The 13,211-nt window shown below is 40.0% G+C and overlaps 1 protein-coding gene across 1 annotated transcript in view; it reads left to right on the top strand.

Moving 5' to 3' along the window:
* Positions 1–13,211, top strand: part of fbxl17 (F-box and leucine-rich repeat protein 17) — a 214,710-nt gene that overhangs the window by 69,055 nt on the left and 132,444 nt on the right. The window contains exons 7-8 of the mRNA XM_044195885.1: positions 1,508–1,615; positions 12,172–12,302. Coding sequence (XP_044051820.1) covers positions 1,508–1,615; positions 12,172–12,302 — 239 coding nt within the window. The remainder of the gene's footprint in view (positions 1–1,507; positions 1,616–12,171; positions 12,303–13,211) is intronic.

Here is a 13,211-nt window from a genome sequence, read left to right as displayed (position 1 = left end):
CATATTTTCCATTTATTTTTCAAAACATGTCAGACTTAAATTTCAGTCTAACTGCATTCTGACAAACTTTTTTCAAATATGTTTAAGTTGATAAGGAAAAGTTTGTTTGTATGCATCCATCACTAGTTGATGTGCTTTTTGCATGTATTAAAATGTACTTTTTGCCTGACTTGCTTTTTGTTAATTTCAAAAAGAAACATTGAAGTTTTTGACAGGGATGCCTAGAAAAAGAGATTTTTGTTCTCTAATGTTCTTTGATGTTTGTTTTTCTTTGTTTTCCCAGTTAATCACATTGTGGAGTCAGTTCTCTCTCTTCTCTCTCTCTCTTCTTCTCATCTTATTTTGTCTTTGTGATTGATGAAGAGTTTGAGGAAGCACTGAGGAAGCCTACAGAGAGGACAAACAATCTCCCACATATTGTTGCAGTGTTGAGTGTGATGAGGGAGGTGAAGTAGCTATCAGTACCTGTATTGATGACTACAGTGGAAGCTGGTGGAAACGTTCTGCTTCCCTATTGATCTCTGATCCATTATGAGCTGTTAGTTGACAACTGGGTGAATGATGGGGAACGGCCCATCCATCATAAGTCGACACCCAAGCTGCTTGGCAGACATGCTCTTTAAGCTGTTTAGCTTGTCCGTTATCCTCCTCCTGCTCCACTCCTTATGTGACCCTCCTTCTCTGCTGTTCATCAAACACAAAACACACCAGACTCGTCGCGCAGATGGAGTAGACATTTAGGCTTGAATCTGACAGCACCTGTCTGCACACACTGGCTTTAAAAACACTCTTAATAGAATGCTAAAATTACTGTCAAGTTCAGCTTTCTCCACTGCAAACTGTCCAATAAAGGGAAAAAAGTCCTTCAGATGTCTTTTTACCATGTGTGAATGTGAATGAATAAAACGTATTCAACCTGTATACAGTGAATGAATGAAATAAAATTGGTACTAGCTCAGTGCCCATTCAAAACGTGCATGTTCGGAACATCGCTGATGCTTGAAATGTTTGAGTTTAGCGAAACAAAATGGCAAACTTACAAGACTTTGCTACAATGTAACATCTCCAGTTCTCTTTCTTCATCTATTCTTGAATGTAGTGTAGCGAGCGACGGAGAGTGAGCTGTACCCAGCATGCCGTTCGGCAGCCTAACAGTTAACAGGAGTCCCCTCTCAATACACTAAATACAGTGTGTACTTCAGGCGGTAGTAACTCACTACTAATAAATATGTGCCATACCATTTGGCCAAATTGTACCAAATTCTGCACTGCTCTTCCTTGGGTCCTCAGCAATACACCCACCAAGTGTGAAGTCGATCGGATGAACGGTTTAGACGGACAGACAGAGATTCCTACCTTTACATTTAGATGAAGAGAAAACATGAACCACTTCATGTTTAACAATTAGGTTTTAAACTGTGAAGATGGTGTCTTACCTGGGATATTAATTTAAACTCGCTTCTCTTCCTCTTTTCTCCCTGCTATTCTATTCTGTTCTATTCACCAGGTCACTGATCGGTCTGTGCGAGCGGTTGCAGAGCATTGTCCCGAGCTGCAGTTTGTTGGCTTCATGGGATGTCCGGTGACCTCTCAGGGAGTCATTCATCTTACTGCGGTAAGTATCAAATCTTCGACTTGCATGATCATAGTGTTCCTTGGACCCTCAGTTGTGACCTATTGGAAGAACTCAAGTCGTGTGTTTACTTACGGTAAAAGTGAAGATACTGTAGTTCCTGCAGCACAGTTAAAAGATGGTTAATTTCAGTCAACAGTTTAACTTTTTGAAGTAATTACTTGTATCAGTAAATGTCAACTGAAGATTTAGCATGACTGAGTTTTTTTTGTCTAATCCTGTTACCGTAGGCCAGCTCTCCATGTTGTTGCAGGCCATGCATTGTCTCCAGGGGGGGAAATTAACTTTTGTAGAGTAAACTAAGGACCTCGCTGTGTGTTTTATCTTAGACTTAGTTTTGAAGTTATTTTGTGTTAACTTTTAAATCTCATGAAAGCCTAATAAGATGAATCCTAATAATACGCTGCTGCTCTGACTACACCCTGCTGTTTGGATATTACCATGCTAATGAGCAGGGCTCCGTGGTTTAAGATGTGCCATGGCATATAAACATGGACACACATGCACTCACACGCCGATTGCTTGAATTGAATTCACCAGGAAATACTGTGCCTTGTTTTTCTTCTCATTTATTTCCTTTCGCCAACATAACATCCATCTATAATGTGTGTGTGTGCACCTATGTGTGAGTGTGTATGGTATGTCCGCACCAATGTATGCTTGTGTAATACAATTCAATCTGTGTTTGATGTACTTGGGTGTACACGCAAGTGTGAACGTACCCTTGTGAGCTGCATGCGTCCATTCCTCCTCAAATGCAATTACAGTTGTGTTAATAGGACTGAGACACCCGATGCCATGCTGCATTATTAGATTAAACAGCAGATTAATTTGTGCTCATGGTTTTGGCCCCCTATCATCTCTGCAGCCTCCACTGACCTTGGCCAGTGTGTTGTAGACAGACAGTAATGAAGCCAGCCAGTCATAACAGCATTAGCATACCTGGAGGTGGACGCATACACATCTGCCCACACGCACAGTCTAGCACACCTCATTATTATTTATTACAGTATTAACCAAGGTGAAGTTTTAGGAGTTTAGATGAGCAAGTTTATAATTCTGATAATATTAATATATATATTTTTTAAAGCTGCAGATTTGTCTGAACTGAAAAAGAACTTTACACCTTTTTATCGAGGTTATGAGCCTTAACAAGACAGATACCAGAGATGCATTCAGAACCACATTTTCCATCTTAACCAACTTGACACAACAACAATAACACACACACACACACACCCACGCAAAATTCTGAATCACTAGGGCTATACATCATTATATCGATCTTTTTCTGAGGGAGCATCTTTAGAAATCCAAAATTGAATGATCTTTCTTGCATCAGCTGCTAAAGTACGCTGAAGAGATGATAACGCAAAATCAGTTCCAATCAACCACTTAAAATGTTTGGGTTTTTTTTAGATATTTTCTAGCATAGATATTTATCATAATTTATGAATCGTGATGCGACAGAAATGTTTCAAGGATAACATTTTGACCAGGTATGTTCTGTCTGTACATTTAGAGTCAGATCATATCTCTCTGTTTCTGTCATTTCAGCCATCATTTCTGTGAGTCATCTCATCTCTCAGTCTCCCTCTCTGCCTCTCCGTCTCTCTACCTCTTCCTCTCTCTGTCCCTCTATAATCTCTGACAGTAATTATCTCGTTTAGCAGTTGATTCCTCCTCTCATTCATTCCCACTTGGTCCCATCCAGTGTCGATTGAAAATCATCATTTCGTTTAGAATCGTTGCATTTCTGATGACTCCGTGGACCTGCATGCGATTCCGGGACTGCAGTGCTGCTCTCTTGTTCGATTATCACACACTCCCTCTCACTTCTTTTCTTCCTCGATTGCTCTTGCTCTCTCTCTCTCTCGCTCTCTATCTATCTATATATATATATAATCTTCTGAACCTCCTCACTTGCTATCCAGCTATCACCAGAAAAAAAGGGAAGAAAATCCATTACTTTTATTAACTTCTCTCATATGACACACTCATTTCAGATTGATATTTTTTTTTAATACCGACTTCTCACAAATTAGGGTATGAGGAAATCAATTGAAATCGTATTTTCTTAATCAAGTGAGCTGATGGTTGAAATAGGCCACCCATGGTGCCGAGTTCGATGCAGATGGTCTGTAGAGTAACTGTAAAGCTGTGGCATTTATGCTCTTCTAATGGTTTTTCAGTGTTTCAGTCCAATGGGAGCTGTGCGGTTCCTCTGTGATGTACAACACAACTCAATATTTTGTAGCCAGGCACCGTTTGATAAATCATCATCTTGTTAGCGACTTAAAGGCAAAATCAAGACTTCTGCTGGCTGTGAGAGTAAAGCCTGCTAATCGAAAACAAGCTCTCTAACACTTTCCTTACTGGTTGGAAATCAAACATTACATACGGCTTAAAATGTCAGAACAAAAACTGTGATGATTTTAAGAGCAAACACGTGTCTGATGTGGTCTTTTGTGTATCTGTGCCAGGCATATACTGTAAATTTTTATTTATGGTTGGTTTTGAGATAGAAGCTCAAAGTTAGTTCTAAGCTCTTGACATTAATAATAGTTTTATTGATGAGGCTTGTCACATCCCAAGGCTGTGTAATGGATACAGAACATTTTGGGATGGAGGCTTTGTGGGTGTCCCAGAGCTTTCAGTGATTTGGCGCTCTCCCTCAGCAGCTAATTTGAGAACTTTATATGCGTTTTTGTGGACCTGTATGATATTAATCATTCCCCTAATTCATTTTCAGAGGGTACACCTTTTAGTCAAGCCTGTGACAAGCCACAGAGGTGGAAGTGCAAGAGATTTAGTGTGTGTGTGTGTGTGTGTTTGTGTGTGTAGGCATGGGCGTTATTAAAAGGGTGGACGGCTTCACTCACCCAGCTTTAATGTAACCCCTGCTCTTCAGATGTGTTGTATATTTTTCTCTCTTTCAGGAAATGGATTTGTGTGTATTTCAGAAATGGATAACATACTGTATTTTCTGTGCTCTCCCTCTGTGTCTCAAGCAGCCTCGGTCACACTTTGCTGTTGGCTGGCTTTGAAAAAATGTGCAACACCAACAGAGTCATTATCCATCTCATTGAACAGTGTTACCTGTTTATGTCTCATTCTGCATTTGGTCATTGACACCCTCTGTATGTATCTCTTTTTTCTCTCTTTTACTCTTGTGGTTTCTCTCTTTCTCTCTCTCTCTCTTTCACACACACTCTCTCTCTCACACACACACACACACACACACACACACACTCTCCCACCGTCTTTCCATCTTCCTGTCAAGCGGTGCTCTATTCTTCTGGTAGTGATTAAGTCCAAGGGCGGCTCTATCAGAGAGCCAGTGTTTGAGAGCAGCTCTGGGTGCCAGAGAGCCTTCATTCCCTGCGCCTTAGATGTCCCACTGATGGCTTCCCTTTGCTTGTCATGCCTACCCACAATGCCCCTCCTCATACATCAGCCTATCATTGCCCTAAGACACTGTGGGCCTCAGAATGCCTTTTTTGTGTGTGTGAAAGTTCCCACCCTCGGGAAAGAGAGAGGAGGCCAAAGACATAACAAATGGAGAGACTGTTGAAGAATGTGTCATAGATGAAAAGAGGTATATTTGGAGACTGTAATAGCTATGTGTTGTCTCTCTGATGTGCAGAACTTGGATGTTTCTGGTCTTAATTTTGGGCCTTGTAGATTAATTCAGCCGTGCCGCTCCAGTGGCTTTGTTGTTCTTCTCCAGAAAAAGTTAGAACCTTTGATAAATGCTCTCTGAATTTGACAGAATTGGACCGTAGGCAATACCTCATTCTCTCTGTGTTTATGAGCGAATAAAAGTCTGGTTTATGACATGGAAGTTATTTAATTTCATAACCAGAATCATATGTTCTTTCCATCCTGGTGGCTTGGTGGAGGAGTATGTACTCGCAACATCCTGAGTTCAAATTAGGCTCACAACCTATGAAAAAAGAAAAAAAAGGAGAAAAAATAAAGTCATTCATTATTTATTATTTATTTATTTATTAATTATTTATTTCCGAATTTCTCCAAATTGCCATGAGCACAGGTTGGAAAAGAGGTTCTAAAGTGGAGAAACACAAAAGGTTAGATACAGGTCTTCACCCACTGTCACCTTCACACCCTCCACCACCACTTCCTTCCCATGTAGGATGAGTGGTGCCTGGCTTTGCTGTAGTCTGCTGGCCCCTTATCTCCTCCCTCTAACTGGAGCACAGAAAATACATAATCACAGTGCCCTGTGTCAAACTGATAACCCCCAACACAAACCAGAGAAGTAAGTGTGTGTGTGTTCATGTCTATGTGTACCTTTTTCCTGTGTACAAATGTGTGTGTGTGTGTGTGTGTGTGTGTGAGACGGTGTTCTTGTACATGTGTATTGTGTCTCAGGGGTGGTAGAGAGGATAAAGGGGAAACGAAGGAGCAGAGGGGATTTGGAGGAAGAAAGGTAATGGGGTTGTGGGGGTTGCAGAATGAGTCGAAATTGTAATAATAATTTTCTTCACTGCTGTATGGAGGAGATTGGCGGATTTATGAATATAATGAGCAGAGAAGAGCCTAAGGATGATGTGTGTCTCTTGCAAGAGTAATTGAAGAATAATTCATTTGGCTCTAAGACTTTTAACCCAGAGACAGACAGAGATAGAGAGGTTTTTGACCTCTGGAGGGGGGGATATCATGTCTCATTATTGGCCCAGCTAGTGTCACTGTGCTGTGACTGTCATCCAGTGCTGTCACATTAGCTCGTGCTTGTGTATGTGCGCGTGTATGTGCGCGCCTATATGGTCATTTGGCTTAGTGCGGCGAAGAGAAACCAGCGTTCTCTATCTCCTCAAGCCTTTCCTCGCCACTGAGTTTGTTATCAACACCAACACATGCAGGATTAGCGACTGAAAAGGAGAAAGAGAGAGAGAAAAAGGGTGTAGGAGAGGGAAAATAAGTGATAGACAGTAGATGGGCGCAAGACAGATAAAGAGAGAAGTTAACCACACATACACACACACACACACACAGGGATCAGCTCACTGGTCCATGACTGATGCAAACAATGTATTTGTGATACCAGACCCATAGACTTTCCAGTTTTTGCCTCAGTCCTTCTTCAAATATTCATATCACTCTGTCTGTGCAGGCCTCTGTGTATTACTATGTGTGTGTGTGTGTGTGTGTGTGTGTGTGTATTTTTCTGAGTCTGTGTCTGGAGGGGGGGTGTGTGTGATTTAGGCTTGCTGCAGAGGGATTGTCTCGACACAGCTTTCTCCTGTCTGACTGAACTGTCTGGGATGCTCCGATATGGGGGGAAAAAAAACACAGAGCGTGTATGCATGAGTGCGCACTTGTATTCACCTAGTGACACCGCTGCCATTCGTCTCACCCCCGCCTCATCCTGTCTCACACAGTCTCCAACACATGCGGACAGCTGAGCAAAATGTGTCAGGGACACAATGCCACCTTAACAACACCCTGTGACTTTGACTTCTTGCTTAGGACTTTGAATATTACTTCAAAGTGACTGTCTAAACTTCTACCTGCATAGTTTAGATGATTTAAATTTGTTTCTACTCATCTTTGCCAGTCTAAAAATTGATTTTCCACTGTTAGTTTTACTGAAAAGCTTTTTTCCCCCTTCTTTTTCATAGACAGTGCTCGCATGCATGTGTTTTTTTGTGGATCTATATGCATTTCCCACAGTAGGACCTATTTCTCATTGACTATGCTGACATACTAAATCTTGAGGTCGTTTTAAATGAACTACAGCAATGAAATAGCAGCTCATATTTTCCAAATCCAACATGTTCGCTATTTATGGCTAAAACAATGCTTGCTCTGTCTGTGCTTTTTAAATGTCATCTAGCCGCTTGTCAGCTGGGACACTAAGGTTGATGGACAGCAACAGCCATGAACTCATGCTGCTTTGTGCCAGCGCTCAGACCATGACATCATGTCCTCTGCATGGGGTCCGCCAGGCTTCAACTTCCTGCTTGGCATCATGATGCTTGACGTTATGTAAATATATTAAGTAATAGCACAGGTAGTTATAGCTCTGTAGTCTGGCCGAGCATACACAGGAACACACACACACCCACTGTGTGCCAGACTGTGACATACACTAATGTAATAAAGTGTCAAATCACCCTCTCCAAATACTGAACTCCAGCCTATGCTTGACTGATGAATAACGTACCTCTGAAACAGCCAATTATTTTTCTTTCATTTAAAGTGGTTTTTGGTGTTTGACCTCTGACTCACAGTCTCATTTTTTTTGCTTAAAAGAGACTTCTAATTGAAGCAGGTGGACGGAGCTGACAGATCTCCTTTGGTCATGTGGACTTCTTTAATACAGAAATGAGGTGCAATGCCCACTTCTCAGATGAGTAATGTTTGCTCATCCAGCTCTTTTAAATTCTACAGTGATTGCTTTTCTCTTATCTTTGCGTAAGGCATTATGTGTTCTGTATTTTATTTGATTTGCAGTTGGTCTATAAACTGAGATTCACATCCAATTTTGTGATTCTGTGAAGCTTAATTTTAATCTGTCATTTTCTGCTCTGTGGGTTTTTCAGGCAGAAGTGAACATTTGAATCAAGGAAACAGAAGGTTGATTTTAAGACCTTATCAAAATACATTTTTAGCATAGGTGAATTGATTTACTGATGGTTTAAGAAGTAAAAAATGTCACAACTTTTATTTTGTGATTAGAAATTCCATTACATAAACTAGCACAATACTTCGATTACTAGAATTGCTATTGGTATTAATAATAATTTTGTTAAGCTTTTTGTGCATTTTTTAGTTAGTGATGGAGGATTATTTACTTAAGTAAAAGTAGCAATACAACACAGTGATAATACTTTATTACAAATAAAAGTATGTCATCCAAAATTTTGCTAGTATTCCAACTGTTAGCAACAAAATGTACTTTAAAATATCAAAAGTACGGAGATAGTATTAAGGTATTGGATCATTATTATTGAAGCGTTAACATGTAGGCAGTACTAATGTTTTAGCTGATCGAGGTGGAGCTAATTATTACTGCTTCATATACTGTTGGGTACTTTAATTTATAACAATGCATCATATTTTATAAACTGATCGTATGTTTTGTATGTATAATCTCAAACTGAAAAGTAACTAATAATTATAGCTGTGAAACAAATGTATTGCAGTAAAAAGTAAAATATTTCTGACTTAAATGTTGTGGAGTTGAGGTATAAATTTGCATAAAATAGAAATATTCAAGTAAAAATACAAGCTCCTCAACATTGTATTTAAGTATAGTACTTGAGTTAATGTACATGGATACTTTCCACCACTGTTTTTGTGCATGTGAACATGTGTCCACGTAGTCGTTGGAATATTCATATAATCAGTGTGCACTTCAATTTCTGTGCAATGCATGTGTGTTCACGGGGCGGGGACGACACCCTGGCCTCAGAGCAGCTGGATTCTGCAGGTTTCAGTGTTTTTAAGAACTGAATGAATAATTATCCAGGTGTAGCTGCCAACTCAGGAGAGGACACAAACTCTGCCTGGTTACAGGCGTCAGCCAACGAGGAGAAAAACCTGCCAAACCCCTCACCAAATCCCCTTCTCTCTATTCTGTAGCTCTATTTCTCTCTCACTTTTCTCTCCTTGCCCCCCTTTTTTTTCCTCTGTTCGGTCTCTCTTTTTCTCTCTCTGTGCTGTGTAAATCACTCGCTTTGTCTTCCTCTCTGTCTAACGCTTTTGCACTCCCTCCTCCCCATTTCTCTCAATTTATTTTTCTTTCTTTTTGTACCCATTTATTGTTGGTTCACAGAAAAACATGAGTAGCAAAATAAGCTATATTATGAGTGGAAATGATTAAAAAAGATTGGAAGCATTAAAACTTTTCACCTATGAGTCAAATTATGATAATCTGTCAACTATGAGAAAACAAACACTGGCACTGTGGCCTGTCACATTCTGGAGGTGTGACTAATTACTTAGAGGTTGTTTTTTGTGTGACTTTTCATTTTAGGGATTTGGAGGATATTTTTCTTTTGGCAGATGTCTGCTAAACTGTGGAATTTATTTTCCTGCGGTGTCTTTCACAGATGAATTAACAAACTTACAGTCTCAGCCGTGACTCTGCCTCTTCCCTTTCATGCAGACATCTGCTAAATCTTCAAATTTTGTTCAACCTAGCTACACTCTCAGCCAATCAAAACTCACCCTGGTTGGCCTGATTTCTCATTGGTTATCCACATCAATGAAACAGTCACTATTGGTTTGTAGTAGAGATTCTATTTAGCAGACATAAGCAGTTTTGAAGATTTGGAGAACAAATACTACTTTTGATGTTGGGGTTTTAAGTTACTCCAGGCTTAATAACTATAAATACTGAATGCAAATAACTGTGTGTGTGTGTGTGCGTGTGCGTGTGCGTGTGCGTGCGTGTGTCTGTGTCTGTGTTCTGTGTTCTGTTGCTGGTAATTATTTTTGACAGTGTGAGTGGATGTTTGTTGCTATGAATATTAGTGGTAGTGGTCACTTAGCCTACATCCAGGTTTGTTTTTTACAGTGCCTTTGTTTTGCAAACAATTCCAACACAGACACACACAGATCAGCCTAATTCTGCATGAATAATTTAGCACTTCGATCCAACACTGGCCACAGGGGCACATGACAGTTTGTGCGTGTGCGTGTATGTGTAGGTTTATGCGTGTTTTTGTGCACGTGTGTGAGCATCTGCATGTCTTTGATAATTCAGTTAAGGGTTTTTCCCTTTCGTTAAATACCATTGTCAGTTTAGCTGTCCCTGACGATCACTGCTGCATTCTTGACCCGTCTTTGCGCACACAAGCTGTTTAATGTTTGTTTCATTAGTATATCTAAGTGTGTCTTCTCAGTATAGGTGCCACAAACAAAATCTGTTTCATGTTTATTTCATGCCTAAGCAGACCTTTTATTGCAGGAGGTGCGCATCCAATTTTCTCTTGAGGAGTGGCAAAAAAGCTACAGGCTCCATAAGAATAGAGAGACAAATGGAGCAGCCTTTTTTTTTTTTATTACCTTCGGCGCAGTGCAGCGTCACACACTCACTGTGTTTGTTTGCAGTCGGTGTGTTTTGATTCTCAGTATGTGGGGACAGGGAAGAGTGTTTACATGTGTGCTTATTACACCCAGCGAGCCTTGGTCCTTATCCATTCCCCCATGTGTCTTCATGCTGGTAGGTATATGTCATGCCTATGGAGCCGACAGTAGTGCTCAGTGATCTTAACACCAACTGTAAACTTGTTTTCTCTTTAGCCTTGGCCATGACATTTACCTCCCTGCCTCCCTGGTGGCTGGCTGGAATATCATACCTCTATTATCTTTCATCCCTAGTGTGTGTATGAGTCTGAGCGTGTATGTGTGTGTGTGCACCTGTGCCTTAAATAGTTTTGAGTATGTATCTGAGAAAATACACCTGTGCTGTGGCTTGAAAAGCCTTTGGTAATTTTCAGCGAGCAGGAACACTTGTTGAACAGTGTGTCAGTGTGGGTTTCTAAGAGTGTGTCAGGAAGTAGAGATTTTGACTGGAGGATTAATCTAAACCCCCTCTTATAAGGTATTCAGATCGGAAAGAGGGATTATTGAAAGACGGAGAGATGAAAGGAAGAGGGAAAGTGAATGCTCATATTGGCTCATAACCCCTCACACCAGGCATGCAGGCGCAGAATGATAAACAGTAACAGCAAGCAATTTTGTATCATTTGTCTGCCTTGTTAGGTTTTATTCTGAATTCATGCTATTTTTCAGTACATGAGGCGGTATACAAGTTTACTCAGTGTTTAGAGAGATTTTGTTCCGCATTCCGTGGGGATACATCAAAACCATCCATGTAATTCAGCAGCCGTGTATACCATACATGCCGTCACCAAATATTTCTCTTCCTGTAGCTTCATTTTTTTTTGCACTGATCATAATAACAAATCCACTGCTGGTTCCTTCATGAACAGAGAGGAAATTGTGTGCCTATATACCGGTTTGTGTGAAAGAGATAAAGTATAAGAGATGGATTTTACTTCCAACTGAAATTAAATACCATTTTTTGTCTGCTACAGCGTACATATCTGCTCTGTAAATCACTTATCCTGTGCTGTCCTTTGAGAACAAATCAGAAACCAAAATTGTTATTTTATATTTTTTGGATTCATGATGGCACCCCCTAGTTTTGTATTAATTTGACGGAATACCATTAGGTATCCGTCTATGTAGATGGAGACATTCTTCTTATCTTACTTATAAACAGGAACACAAGTCTTGTCCTGCACCTTAGCTTGCTGAATGAGTGACCAAAGCAACATTCACCAGAGAAAAGTGCGCTGCTAACGTCAGTTTTCAGGTTCACATTAAACAGCTTGTTAACTTACCTGCAAATGTCACTTCAGTCCGTTTAGATGCTGGTGTGTTCCTCACTCTTCAATACCACTAACTAACACGCTATCTGCCCATGACTTGTAGGCTACAGCACAAGCTATTTGATGGAATAAAATCATTCAGATGTTTTTGTGTGTTTCCTCTTGTAGCTACGAAGCCTGAATGTCCTGGACCTGCGGCACATCTCAGAGCTCAACAATGAGACTGTGATGGAGGTGGTGAGGAAATGTCACAACCTCAGTTCCCTCAACCTCTGCCTCAACTGGAGCATCAACGACAGGTATGTCAAGTCAAGTATAATCTTTTTGTATAGACCAGTACCACACATGACACCGTGACATGTAACAGTTAGTTTAAGTTCCAACAGTGATATTATAATAAGTCCAATACTAATAATGTGTGTGCCAATATAATAAAATGATCAAATAAAAGAAGTCCAGTGGCCATTTGACAAATGGGTCTTTAGGGTCGTAGTAGGCAAAGAAATCTTTCATTGATTAGTAATTTTTTATGATCTTTTCATCTTTTGGGGAGCGAGCTATTAATGATAAATGAAAAGTAATAGTCGCTTCTCTGGCATCACAATAATATTCACAAACATGCCTTTGTCTTGAGTAAGCATTAGATTTTGAGATCTTTCTGCATGACTTCTTTAAAGGCACCCCGTGGAGTTTTTGACCACTAGTAGCACTATGCAGAAATGTGAGAGATGTGATACACATTCCTGCTGATAGTTTCATGCTATTTGATTGATAAACAATTAGTTGCGACCTAAACATGGATGTAAACAATGGAAGTTTCAAAACATTTGAAACATTGGCTTTGAAAATGTTTAATGAGGAAGGAAATGCATTCAATATTGATAGACATCAACGATACACACACACACACACACTCAAATACTTGAAAACATATCATACACACTATACTAAAATAGATATGCCCCTTATGCAAGCATGCAAACACTGGCACAGTGAAAGATAGACATAAAAATTAAAAACACAAGTTAAAAGCACAATAACTTTTTTTCCCTTTGTTTCTGTCTCCCTGGTCATCTTTCTTGCTGCTCCCACTCCTTTTTTTCTTTCCTCCTTTTTCTCTCCCAAATGGGAGAGACCCTGTACAGTATATGACGGCAAGAGTAAACCATCTCCTCTTTTATTTATTATCTTGTGTTTTATTCATATGT

Source organism: Siniperca chuatsi, linkage group LG5, assembly GCF_020085105.1.
Source record: "Siniperca chuatsi isolate FFG_IHB_CAS linkage group LG5, ASM2008510v1, whole genome shotgun sequence".
NCBI classification, from domain to species: Eukaryota; Metazoa; Chordata; class Actinopteri; order Centrarchiformes; family Sinipercidae; genus Siniperca; species Siniperca chuatsi.
Note: the sequence above shows the minus strand (reverse complement) of the source record. Positions and strands in the feature narration are given on the sequence as shown.